Source organism: Periplaneta americana, chromosome 16, assembly GCF_040183065.1.
Source record: "Periplaneta americana isolate PAMFEO1 chromosome 16, P.americana_PAMFEO1_priV1, whole genome shotgun sequence".
Taxonomy (NCBI): domain Eukaryota; kingdom Metazoa; phylum Arthropoda; class Insecta; order Blattodea; family Blattidae; genus Periplaneta; species Periplaneta americana.
This window is the reverse complement of record NC_091132.1, coordinates 179,857,580-179,869,638: the sequence shown is the minus strand read 5'-3', so window position 1 is coordinate 179,869,638 and position 12,059 is coordinate 179,857,580. Positions and strand designations below refer to the sequence as shown.

Below are 12,059 nucleotides of genomic sequence, written 5' to 3'. Positions count from 1 at the left end.
GTCCACTCGTTTAGGCGATTGAAGAATTTTCTACCCTTTTCCATGAAAAAAAGAGTTAGTGCAAACACTCGTGATGCCCCACGTCGATTACTGTGATATTCTGCTTACTGACCTAAGCGTTACTTCGGCGCAGAGACTACAACGTGTTCATAACATGTGCGTCCGTTTCGTCTGCAATATTCGCCGGGATGATCACGTAACACCATCCCTCGAAATATTGTCCTGGCTCCGTCTAGAAGATCGTAGAAAAATCCACTATCTTTCCCTTCTCTTTCACATATTGCATTTCTCCACTCCTGTCTATCTTGCATCTCGTTTTCAAAATTTGTCCACCCATCATAACATAGACACACGATCACAACACTCCTCAATATTATCCATTCCCTCCCAGCGAACATCCTCATATTCATCTTCTTTCACTATGGCTGTTCCTCGACTTTGGAATTCCCAAACGAGTAATGTCAGGGACTGTCAGACATCAAACCAATTGAAGAATAGGCTAACGAAATATTTTTCTAAGAATTCTTGTTAACAATAATAGCTGTTTCAGGTTTCTCAATGTTTAATGGTTATGTAGGCCTATATCACAGATAAATATCTAAATCATCTCATTGTTATTATTATTATTATTATTATTATTATTATTATTATTATTATTATTATTATTATTATTATTATTATTTGTGCTATTCTACTCTGTTGCATTTGATCAATTATTGATGTAGACTATTATATTGTTTGTACTTCATCTCACTGCCATTTTCTGTCATTCATTCTCATCATCATTTGTTGTTTTGTTCTGTAATTGGCCTTGTGCTGTTGTTTTGCACGGTAATATTCTAAATAAATAAATAAATAAATAAATAAATAAATAAATAAATAAATAAATAAATAAAATAAATTATCATTATTATTATTATCATTATTATCATTATTACTATTATTATTATTATTATTATTACTATTATTATTATTATTATTATTATTATAACTATTTCTTACCAATGTTTATTATTGTCACACTAACATTACTTATCCAACTTTCATTATTTACTTTCATGTTGTTTTATGGTCTAGATATTAATGTAATAACTATGTAAGCAAACGTATTTAATTAGAATTAGAGTCTGGCTGGGCGGAAGAGAAGGCCTACTAGCCTTAGCTCTGCCAGATTAAATAAATAAATAAATAATAATAATAATAATAGTAATATTAATAATAATAATAATAATAATAATAATAGTAGTAATAATAATAATAATAATAATAATAATAATGATTATTATTATCGTTATTATTATTATTACTATAATAATAGTAATAGTAATAATAATAATAATAGTAATAATAATAATAATAATGATTATTATTATTATCGTTATTATTATTATTACTATTATTATTATTATTATTATTATTATTATTATTATTAGTCTGGATTTGTTACTGCCACTCGTGCGTGGGCCTTTTTCTGTTTCATTGTTGGCAACTGCAAGATCATATGCCTTCGCAACACAGGGGACTGAAAGTGCCAACTTAAACTATACGTGACAACATTCTGTGATCTGGATATTCTCTTCGGCAGTCGTCCACAGAATTATTAGCGTTCCCGTCACAAAAGCCATAAACATGAATCTTATCTGCGTACTCGATATTGTAAAAATGGAACGGCATTTTTGTTAACACACAGGCACTGAATCGCAGACAATGTCACACTACGACGGAGATCTAGCTGTGTGCCTGCCTTGTGTATAAGGGGTGGAGTTATCCCTCTGCCTCCTGACGTCACAAGACCCTGTGTAGCCTATAATGTCAGCTGGACAATAATGCTCGCAGCACACATAGAAGCATTATTTTCGTAGGAAAGGAAAACCCGAGCTCTGAATCCTTACATGAGAAGTGATAAAATTATACCGAAAGTAGTTATGAAAATCAAGGAATTTAAAAGTGTTAATGCATTTTTCTTTCTCTTGCAAAATCAGTTTAAATGCATTTAAGTTAGCCGATTTTGGAGGCACAGTACCGATATGTAACATTGTGTCACTGACGAGAAAGGATTCGGGAAATTGTTTTAGACTAAACATAATATTTTCTCCTACTCGTCAGTAAGATTGAATGATTAAGAAATATCTTGAAGTGCTTCTTCCACAGAGTGCAATAAAATAGCAATCATTATTCCTTCAGATGCGTTTTTGTGATAAGCATCTGTAAATGCATTAGTCTGTTTTTTTAAGCTTTTCCATTTTAATGTCATATTGCCTTGTACATTGGAAGGCGCACACATTGCATATCTTTTAATAAATCCACAGAAAAAAAAAACATAATTTCATTGCACGAATGTATTGTAACCGACACAGCAATTGTTAAACAATTTTTCAACATATTTTTCATCGGAATTGAGACAGTTCTCATATCATGGATTGACAGACAAAGATGCAGACACAGTCAAACGCTGGTTCCGATCTGAGGTGGCTGACTTCTACGAGACAAAAATTGATCCCGTGGTATGACAAATCTCTCATTTCCAATGGGGGATATGTTGACAAATAGCGCAACAATTTCTGTATCTGTTTCAGTAAATATTCCCATGCAGTTGTGCTTTTTTCTATAAACAGCCCCTGGAAAAATCAATTTCCGGATGGCCTCGTAATTGCGGTCGAGTGGTCAAAATTTGTATAAGCACTTCTTTTGACATTATCAACATGGTGGGAGAAAAAAATTTAACTTTTTTATCTGCCCCCATCAGAACGTTTCCTTGTAAGATCACATGAATTTCCTCTTGATTTAGCTCTTTCTTTGTGATGTTTCAGAAGAACTTTTCATGATATCAAATCAACTACAGGAAAGACTGTGTACTCTACCAAAAGCTGATAGGATCATTAAAAGAGCAATTTTCATTATAAATAACAAAAAAAACAATCCACAAGAATTTGTAAAACAAATTCAGCAAAACATAAGTTCATATCAGTTCCAGAAACTTCCAAATACACGTATTTGACACTGAGTAATTTCCAGGTCCCACAATGTTCCCACTCTTACATGTCGAAAGGACATTGGCAAAGGCTTGCTTTCGAAGTATGCAATAGAACAATGGTAAAATATTTGAGTACTTGCCGGAAGAAATAAAATACTGGTAGTGCGCCATTCAGAATAATTGAAGCTTATAAAAGGAAGGTACGGGTGATGGAGTCAGGTAGATAGGAATGTTTGGGAATGTGTCTTTTTGTGTAGTAGTTCAATGGAACAGAAGTAGGCAGTGGTGGTTTTTCACAGTTTCCTTCATACTCAAGTATATTCTTGCCATCCAGTACTGTCAGCAAGAAATATTGTGCTGACAACAAAACAATCCAGACTCTATTTTTATTTTTATTTATTTTTTTTTTTTTGCAAAATTCAAATTTTGGTTTAGTGCAACACGATCTTCATAATATGCTAGAATATATGCACAATAGTATATTATACGTAGGAATGGCCCAAATTTGCACGATTAACTTTTCGTATTATTACAGACGTTCATAACATTAATAAACATTTTTTTATGAAAAATTTGTATCTGCATGTGAGTCCTGCCCTATTCACCATGTCAAGCCATTACATGTGGATATTTAGAGAGTGCTTGTAACGTTAGAAATCGTCTTTTAATACTGTGTATTAAATTGCTCTTTTAAGACGTCTGTTTGTACTGCAGGAACGGAATTTCCTGGATCAGCATGTGACTGGCATAAAAGAGGAATATGTGAACCAGAGCTCTGATCTCTTATCAGAGGTAAAGTTTGAGGAAGATCCGTTCGCTGTGGTGAAACGTGAACCGGAGGTGAGTCAAGCACAAGGAATGCAATGTATGTTCTTCCAGTTTTAAATTGTATTTAGATTGTAACGGACATTACCTATTTTCAAGAGTACTTGCAGTGCCTTTCACTTTATGATGGAGACAAAAACACTTATCACTGTTTACTATTACAAGTCATGTCGTATTCCAGAGAAGTAATGTTCAACTGTTATATCTCGTTTTATGTTTTAATTATGAAAACGAATAAGATTGTTACTCTTAATGGTTGCCAAGTTACATATTCCAACAGTGCGTTTGAAAAAAATGTTATTCTTAAGGATGCTAATACTTGAGTTTGCTTTAGATGTATGTGCGAACGTTATCACCTGCCATCATTTGTTGTTCACCCATTCTTCTTTTTTTAAGTAGGTTATTTTACAATTCTGTATCAACATCTCAGGTTATTTAGCGTCTGAATTTAAGTATTTGGGTATTTGCAATATATCTTTTGTAGAACATTATTTTATCCGTAGAGAAAATATAGTTCATAATTTTAAGATAAATTATATAGCTTATTTTGAGTGCATTCCGGAATAGGTTCTGAATTTGGCAAAATGCTCAGATATATATGTGCAGGCAGAGCATGCATGAAGCTACTGTTTATTTTATTTACTGTTTTCAAGTTACCGAGTTCACGAAAAGGTCGAACGAATTTTTTATCTATGGTGTGATGATCATTATGGTCATAGCAAAGGAATCTATGTGTACTGGAGCTTTAGTATAATTTCATAGTACATGATATTGCTTGGTAGAAATTATGCAGCTAAACTGGAATAAATTAATAAGTATTAACATTGTTAACTATATATCCTCAACATTTAATTACCAGTGGAATATGTTTGTTAACTGCTGGTATTATGAGCTATCAAAAGCAAACTGAATCAGACCATTATATACCAGGTAATGGGAAAGTTACGTAGTTGAGGCTTTTTCAGGGTTAAGCAAATGAGAACAAATGCTGGCTAACTTTCGGCGCTGTCCCTGGATTCATTTCGCTGGCATTATCACCTTTATTTTGCTCAGACAGTACATAACCATTACATTTGTCAGTGTCGTAAAGACCATTTAAATAATCTACCAAATTCGTGACTATAAATTGAATTGTTCGTTCATAGTTAATTTGTGCTATTATACAGTTGTTAATTAGTTATTCTATAACAGCCATTTTCCACGGCCCCCCTTATAAAAGATGTAGGTCATCCCATATTATTTGCAGATGACACAAGTATAGTAATTACAGCCAATAACTCCAACACATTCCAATCTTCAACAGAGGAAATTCTCTTCAAAATATGTGACTGGTTCTCAGTCAATAAATTTGTATTAAATTGTAACAAAACTAACATAATTCAATTTAATTCCTGTCCAAATTCAACGTTGCAAATTTCTAGCGCAAATATTAACAATAGATCCTTATTAGAAACAACAACAACCAAATTTCTTGGCTTAAAAATCGATAATGTGTTAAATTGGAAAAAATCAGATTAAAGAAATTACCCCCAAACTAAATTCAGCTTGGTTTGCTATTAGATCTATGCAAAAGATAGTAAATATCAATACCTTAAAAACAATATACTTTTCATACTTCCACTCGGTAATGAGTTTTGGAATAATATTCTGGGGAAATTCCACAGATAGTAACAATATATTTCTATTACTCAAAAGAGTAATTTAGGGAATCGTGTAGGACTATTTTCAAAAAACTACAAATAATGCCCATGGCTTGTCAGTATATCTTTTCATTCATAGTCTTCCTCGTATGTAATCGTGAAAACTTTGTAACTAATTCAACACTTCATAGCATAAATACACGTCAAAAAATTACTTTCATACTCCATCAGCAAGTCTATCGTGCTATCAAAAAGGAATGCGTTATATGGCAGTAAACATTTTCAATAGCCTCCCTATCGATATAAAAAATGAAACTCAAAACATAAAATTATTTAGGGCCAAATTAAAGAAGCACCTAATTTCTCACGCCTTCTATTCTGTAGGTAAAATTCATGACATTCAATAACACTTCCTGAAATTGATACTAAAACTATGTGTTGTACTAGTAGACTATATTGTAAATCTCGTCTGTATATATTTCATCTAGACTGTGACTATAAATTAAGATTTTATAATAGTATTAAGTTTTTTGACTTGTTCCATATTCTAGCTGTAAGCATGTATGAATACCATGGAATGTTAATAAATACAATACAATACAATACTAAACATCCGCTGGCAAGTCAGCCTTCAATGAACACAGCGTAGGTTTTGGAGCCGCAGAGAAGACAATGTCTGACGCGCATCTAGGATAGCCAGATCAGTAACATTAATTTCATTTAAATTAAAACGTTATTTATCTTTATGAAAGAAAATGTTTCGCTCATTAAATACTTACCAACTCATGTGATGATGTTGTATGTTTTCGAATTTCCTAAATAACAAATTAAAAAATAAACACGCATAATTATCACAAATTATTGCACTGGAATAATTCTCTGTCATTAAATCTTGCATGTCTATCATAATGTTTAAATAAAGATACATAAATTGTGTTCGTTCAATTTGTGAATTATATGTAGTTTGTTTCTCTTATCTACTTTTTTTTTTGCACCCTGTGCCTTTTCACAATTTATTGCCCGGTATGTTGACTAGAAAATAATTAATATAAAATTAAAACTATTTTATTTAGTATATCAATACATACATAAATTTATCTGGTTTATATGTGTTTTGTAGCAATCATTCCCTCCTAAAACCCTCAAAATTCCCGTCCTGCTTGGCACATCAGCTTTATATTATTTGAGAGTGCCGCAGGATTTTAAATTACATCTTGATTGTGCCACATGTTGAAAAAGGTGAAAATCGCTGTTCTATAAGGAAAATAATTATCCCATGAAAAATCTGTCACAAGATTTCTCTTCTTTTAGCTAGAACTCTGGTAGGGCTAATATGACAACCATTTGAAGCACAAATTAATTGTTTATGTTTTTCATATCATGGATCATAACAAAGCTTCGATCAATTTTTTTCAGCATTTCAACTCTGGACATAATTTCAAAACGGATATGGTACCTCTATAATTATGTACTCAGGAGGTGGTTCCTTGGTGGAATATCTGTGCCATAAATTTAGAAAGAAAGAAACCGGTGGTTCTTCTGAATAACCACTATACTGCAAAGTTTTAAACGGAATTCTGTGGCATCTAAAATTGATGTGCTTTTGTTAATGCAAATTGTGCTATCTTTGTCTTTTATTCTCTCTGTTTTTTTAGGAAGAGCAGAGTGACTTACACAGATTGAATGAGGAGCCAAAGGTGGAAGTGAAGGCTGAGGACGAGATTTTCGTCGAAAGGTGAGTGTCATGTCCGAGCCTTCACGTAGACATATTAGGGTGTGTAGATGATTTTAAATTATGGATAACATGCAACTCCCTCCCATTTTTCAGGCATCCGTATGACTGAAGTATTAATGATATGGTGGTCATATTTGGCTCTTTAATTTATTTTCATAATAACATTATTATATTAAAAGCCCAAAAAAATTCATGACATCGCTGGCACATTTTTAAAGTTTTGTATGGAATGACCCATATAATCTTAATGTCGTCTATCATCAGAAGCTTCAGGTCAGTTTCCTCTCCGGCAAACTTGTGCGCATGTGGCAGTGTCCACTTTTCCTTCCATTTCCAGCTGATACATTGGCTAATGTAGGTCTCATTCTACGGAGTGTGTGTACCAAGTGCCTCCATACAAACACGCTCTGGCCTTCTCAGTACTACAATCGTAGATCTCTGGGTGATGCAGGGACGTACCAGCTGTTCACTAGTCCTAGCAGGAATAGGCGTCTATAATGTTTTGTTTCATTTTCCATTCAAAGTTGTAGAGAGTGTTCACAGAAGTGACGTGTATTATTGAGAACAAAAATGTATCCCTAATTTCAAGTAATGTTCACAAAGCACTATGTGCAGAACAAAACTGTCACTTCTCAGTTCACATTTCGTTCACCTTGGCTAGTTCACTGTACGTCGAACCCAACCCTTCCAGATGCAGTTCACTACACACCGAACCCAACCCTTCCAGATGCAGTTCTCTGCACGTCGAACCCAGCCCTCCAGATGAGGTTCTTTGCACGTCGATCCCAGATCCACCTGGCTCGGAGTTTCGTTATTAAGTGGAGGGAAAAAGTTATTGTAGTAGGCCTATATTCTATTACAATTGTAAATTACATGGTTCAGAACTCTTAATGCTTTGTTATTAGTTCAGTGTTCGGAAAACAACAAATATTAAGTTAGAGATAATACGAATACAGATTTTCTCATGATTATGCTGCTATGAAATAGAATCAGTAATGTTCCACTGCAAGTTTTCCTATTTTAAACTGACAAAATTATCGATCTACAAAAGTCTTATATATCATAACAATAAGTGATAGCAATCGTTATAGAACGTGAAGGGTACACGGGATAAACGAACAATGTCCTAATGCTGTTAAGGGTGATATTATCTAATTCGCTGTATTACTGCAAACTTTAGTGTTATTTTTACCAAAATTAGTAAAGGAGAATTAAAACCACGGATATACTCATAATTTCCTTCATTTGTAGTAGAAATATCAATAAATACTGTAGAAAAATACTGATATAGATCACTATCTCACCTTTAATGGAAATGTGATATTGTTCGTTTTTCCCGTGTACCTTTCAAATTTGCAATTCCGAATTTCGAAACAACCACATAAAATAGATCGCTCGTCTCGAAAAACGTAAGGCAAAGGCAGTTGATTTTGGACAGAGAGGTTTATTAAAAATAGAATGTAAAAGGTAGCAAAGAGTCGACTAACGGTTTGTAATTCTTATAAAATTCTTTGTGTGATGTTGATAAAGCGTCGCAAATAACGTACTGAAAAAAATATACATTGTACAGGTGAAGCGCAAATTGTTGAAACATTCTGATACTTGTAACATTACTCATAAACTAATTACAAGTTTCTGTCTCTAATCATAATGCACCTCCTCATGAATATAGGTTTGTTTTATTTGAATATTCAATCAATTGAATGTGTATTTGTTGCACCTATTTTATAGAGTGATAGTATATTTGCTTCAGGTTTGCACCTACGAATGACAGAAATGTATCAACTGATTTGGACAGTCTTGCACTTGAAGAGAATGAGACTGTGAGAGAAATTCTGAAGAATTCAATTTCCTTGGGAGAAGCTGTGCTGTCTAGTGAAGGTGGGAATCAGTTGGAGTTAGGACTTCCTAACATATCCCTCGGGGAAAAACTGAACAGTCATTTATCCAAGGAAGTAAGAAGCAAACCTTTCAGATGTGATGTTTGTGGTATACGTTTCTCGCAGTTGGGTAGCCTGAAAGTCCATACAGTTCTTCATAGTGGCTTGAAGCCTTTCGAATGTGATGTTTGTGGCGAGTGTTTCTTTTTGGAATGTAACTTTATTTCTCATAAACGGACGCATACTGGTGAGAAACCGTTCAAATGTGATGTTTGCGGTAAGGGTTTCTTTTTGTTATGTAGATTAAAATCACATACAATCTCGCACACTGACGAGAAACCTTTCAAATGTGATGTTTGTGGTAAAAGCTTCAATCAGTCGAGTGGCCTTAAACGCCACAAACTACGTCACACGGGCGAGAAACCTTTCAAGTGTGATGTTTGTGGTAAATGCTTTTCTCAGTCGAGTAGCCTAAAAGACCATAAACGACTGCACACAGGCGACAAACCTTTCAAATGTGATGATTGTGGTAAGTGTTTCTCTTTGATGTGTACCTTAAAATCTCATAAACTCACGCACACTGGTGAGAAACGTTTCAAATGTGATGATTGTGGTAAGTGTTTCTATTTGTTGTGTAGCTTAAAATCTCATAAAAGCATGCACACTGGGGAGAAACCTTTCAAATGTGATGTGTGCGGTAAATGCTTCTCTCTGTCCAGTGCCATGAAAGTCCATAAACGACGTCACACAAGCGAGAAACCTTTCAAATGTGATGTTTGTGGTAAATGCTTCTCTCAGACGAGTAACCTGAAAGACCATAAACGACTGCACACAGGGGATAAACCTTTCAAATGTGATGATTGTGGTAAGAGTTACGCAAAGTTCTCTGTGCTGAAAGTCCATATAATTCTGCATAATGGTTTGAAACCGTTCAAATGTGATGTTTGTGGTAAGTGTTTCTCTTTATTAGGTAACTTAAAAACTCACAAACGCACGCACACTGGCGAGAAACGTTTCAAGTGTAATGTTTGTGATAAGTCTTTTTTCCATTCGCGTTCTCTGAAAAATCATCACCTTCTGCACACTGGTGAGAAACCTTTCAAGTGTGGTGTTTGTGGTAATTGTTATTCTGGTTTGAATGAATTAAAATGCCATAAACGCACGCACCTAGGCGAGAAATCTTTTAAATGTGATGTTTGTGGTAAATGCTACGCTCGGTTGGGTAGCCTAAAAAGTCACGAACGTCAGCACAGCCGAGAAACCTTTCAAATGTAATGTTTGTGGTGTTACTCGAATTTATAATACCAAAAAGTTCATGAACGCCACGACACAACCGTCAAAATTTTTAAATGTGAAGTTTGTGGTAAGGTTTTCTCGATGTTCTGTAACCTCAATAGCCATCAGCGTCGGCACACAGGCGAGAAGCCTTTTAAATTTCATGTTCGTTGAAGGTGTTTCAAAGTTATAAGTGTCCTAAGAGTTCACGAAATTAGGCCAGAAAGGCTTCAAATGTGACGTTTGTGGTAAAAGATTCACTCATAAGGGTACCTTAACAGGCCATTAACAGTGGCGAAGCGATGTCGGTTGTGAGTGATTCCCTTAGTCGATGGTATAAAAGTTATCAAATCTTGCCCACAGACCAGAAACCTTGTAAATGTGACAGTAAAATATGTTTAGCTTAGTAAGTATAGCTAAAGTATTGGTGTAGGAAGCTTTTGTTAATGAATCTTTGTATTCAATTCTTCTGGTAAAGATTTTTCACTGTAGGGTAGCCTAATAGGTTTTAACACTTACAGGCGAGAATCCTTTTAAGTCTGATATCTCTGAGACGTTTTTAATTTGTAAGACTACTTTATCTATGTTCCAAACATACTGACGAAAAGTTTTAGTAATGTAATGCCTGTGTAACGTATATTCCCCAGTTCTGTGAAGTAAAATCTTCAGGCATCGTCCACAATAAGCCGGGAGCGAAAACTACAACGAGAACAAGAATGCTGTTAAAATACTTATATTGAAAATTGAGCATTCCCAATTAACAAAAAACAATCACTCTGATGTTCTCATAAAGATATATTCTCATCGTATATTTTCTTCCTAGAAGGCTCTAAGATGATATTTTCTTCATCCATTGTGTCTAATTACCTCAGAGTGTATCTGACCAGGTCACCATTTAAATAGTATACTTAAAAGATTCTGTGTCATAAATTTTGAAAGAGTTTAACCTGGGCTTGAGGAACACTTTTGTCAACGTGATGGGAGTGATAATAGGAGGAAGAAGAATAAAGTGCTTACGATTTGCTTATGATATGTCTTTAGCGGAAGAGGAAAAGATACTAATGGATATGCTAATGGAGCTAAATGACAGTTGTGAGCAGTATTATGGGACGAGGATAAATAGAAATAAAACTAGGACCATGGTCGTAGGAAAAAAAAAAGGAAAGTAAATTTGCGAATTGTAAGTGAGACAGTAGGGCACGTGGACAGCTTCAAATATTTTGGGTATACCTGTGCTATAAGTAGTAACATGAGCTGCTGCCAGGAAGTGAAAGAAGAATAGCAATGGCAAAGGAAACTTTTGATAGAAAAGGGAGCATCTTGTGCACATCTCATGTAGGAGAAGAACTAACGAAGGGACTAGTGATATGTTTTGTATGGGGTGTGACATTGTATGGGGCAGAACCATGGACATTATGACGAAGTGAAGTCAAGCGAATAGAAGATTTTGATGTGTGGATATAGAGAAGGATGGAACTTGTGAAGTGAACACACAGAATAAGAAATGATGCTGTGATGGAAAGAGTGGGTGAAGAAATAATGATGCTGTAATTGACAAGAAAGAGGAAAGGAAATTCGTTGTGTCACTAGCTTGAAGAAACTACATATTGAATCATGAACTGGAAGAAAGTGAATGGCAGAAGAGTTCGAGACAGGAGAAGGTATCAAATAATAGACGACATTAAGATATATGGATCATATTCGGAGACTAAGAGGAAGGCAGTAAATGG

The 12,059-nt window shown here is 34.5% G+C and overlaps 1 protein-coding gene across 4 annotated transcripts in view; it reads left to right on the top strand.

The window, feature by feature from the left end:
- Positions 1-12,059, top strand: part of LOC138692118 (zinc finger protein 492-like) — a 38,538-nt gene extending 26,479 nt beyond the window's left edge. Inside the window, exons 3-5 of one of the 4 annotated variants that reach the window (XM_069815084.1) lie at positions 3,689-3,814; positions 7,095-7,174; positions 8,928-12,059. In XM_069815084.1, coding sequence (XP_069671185.1) covers positions 3,689-3,814; positions 7,095-7,174; positions 8,928-10,329 — 1,608 coding nt within the window. In that variant the 3' untranslated portion in view covers positions 10,330-12,059. Of the gene's footprint in view, positions 1-3,688; positions 3,815-7,094; positions 7,175-8,913 lie in introns of all 4 variants that reach the window. The other 3 variants (XM_069815087.1, XM_069815083.1, XM_069815082.1) reach the window with 3 other exon arrangements.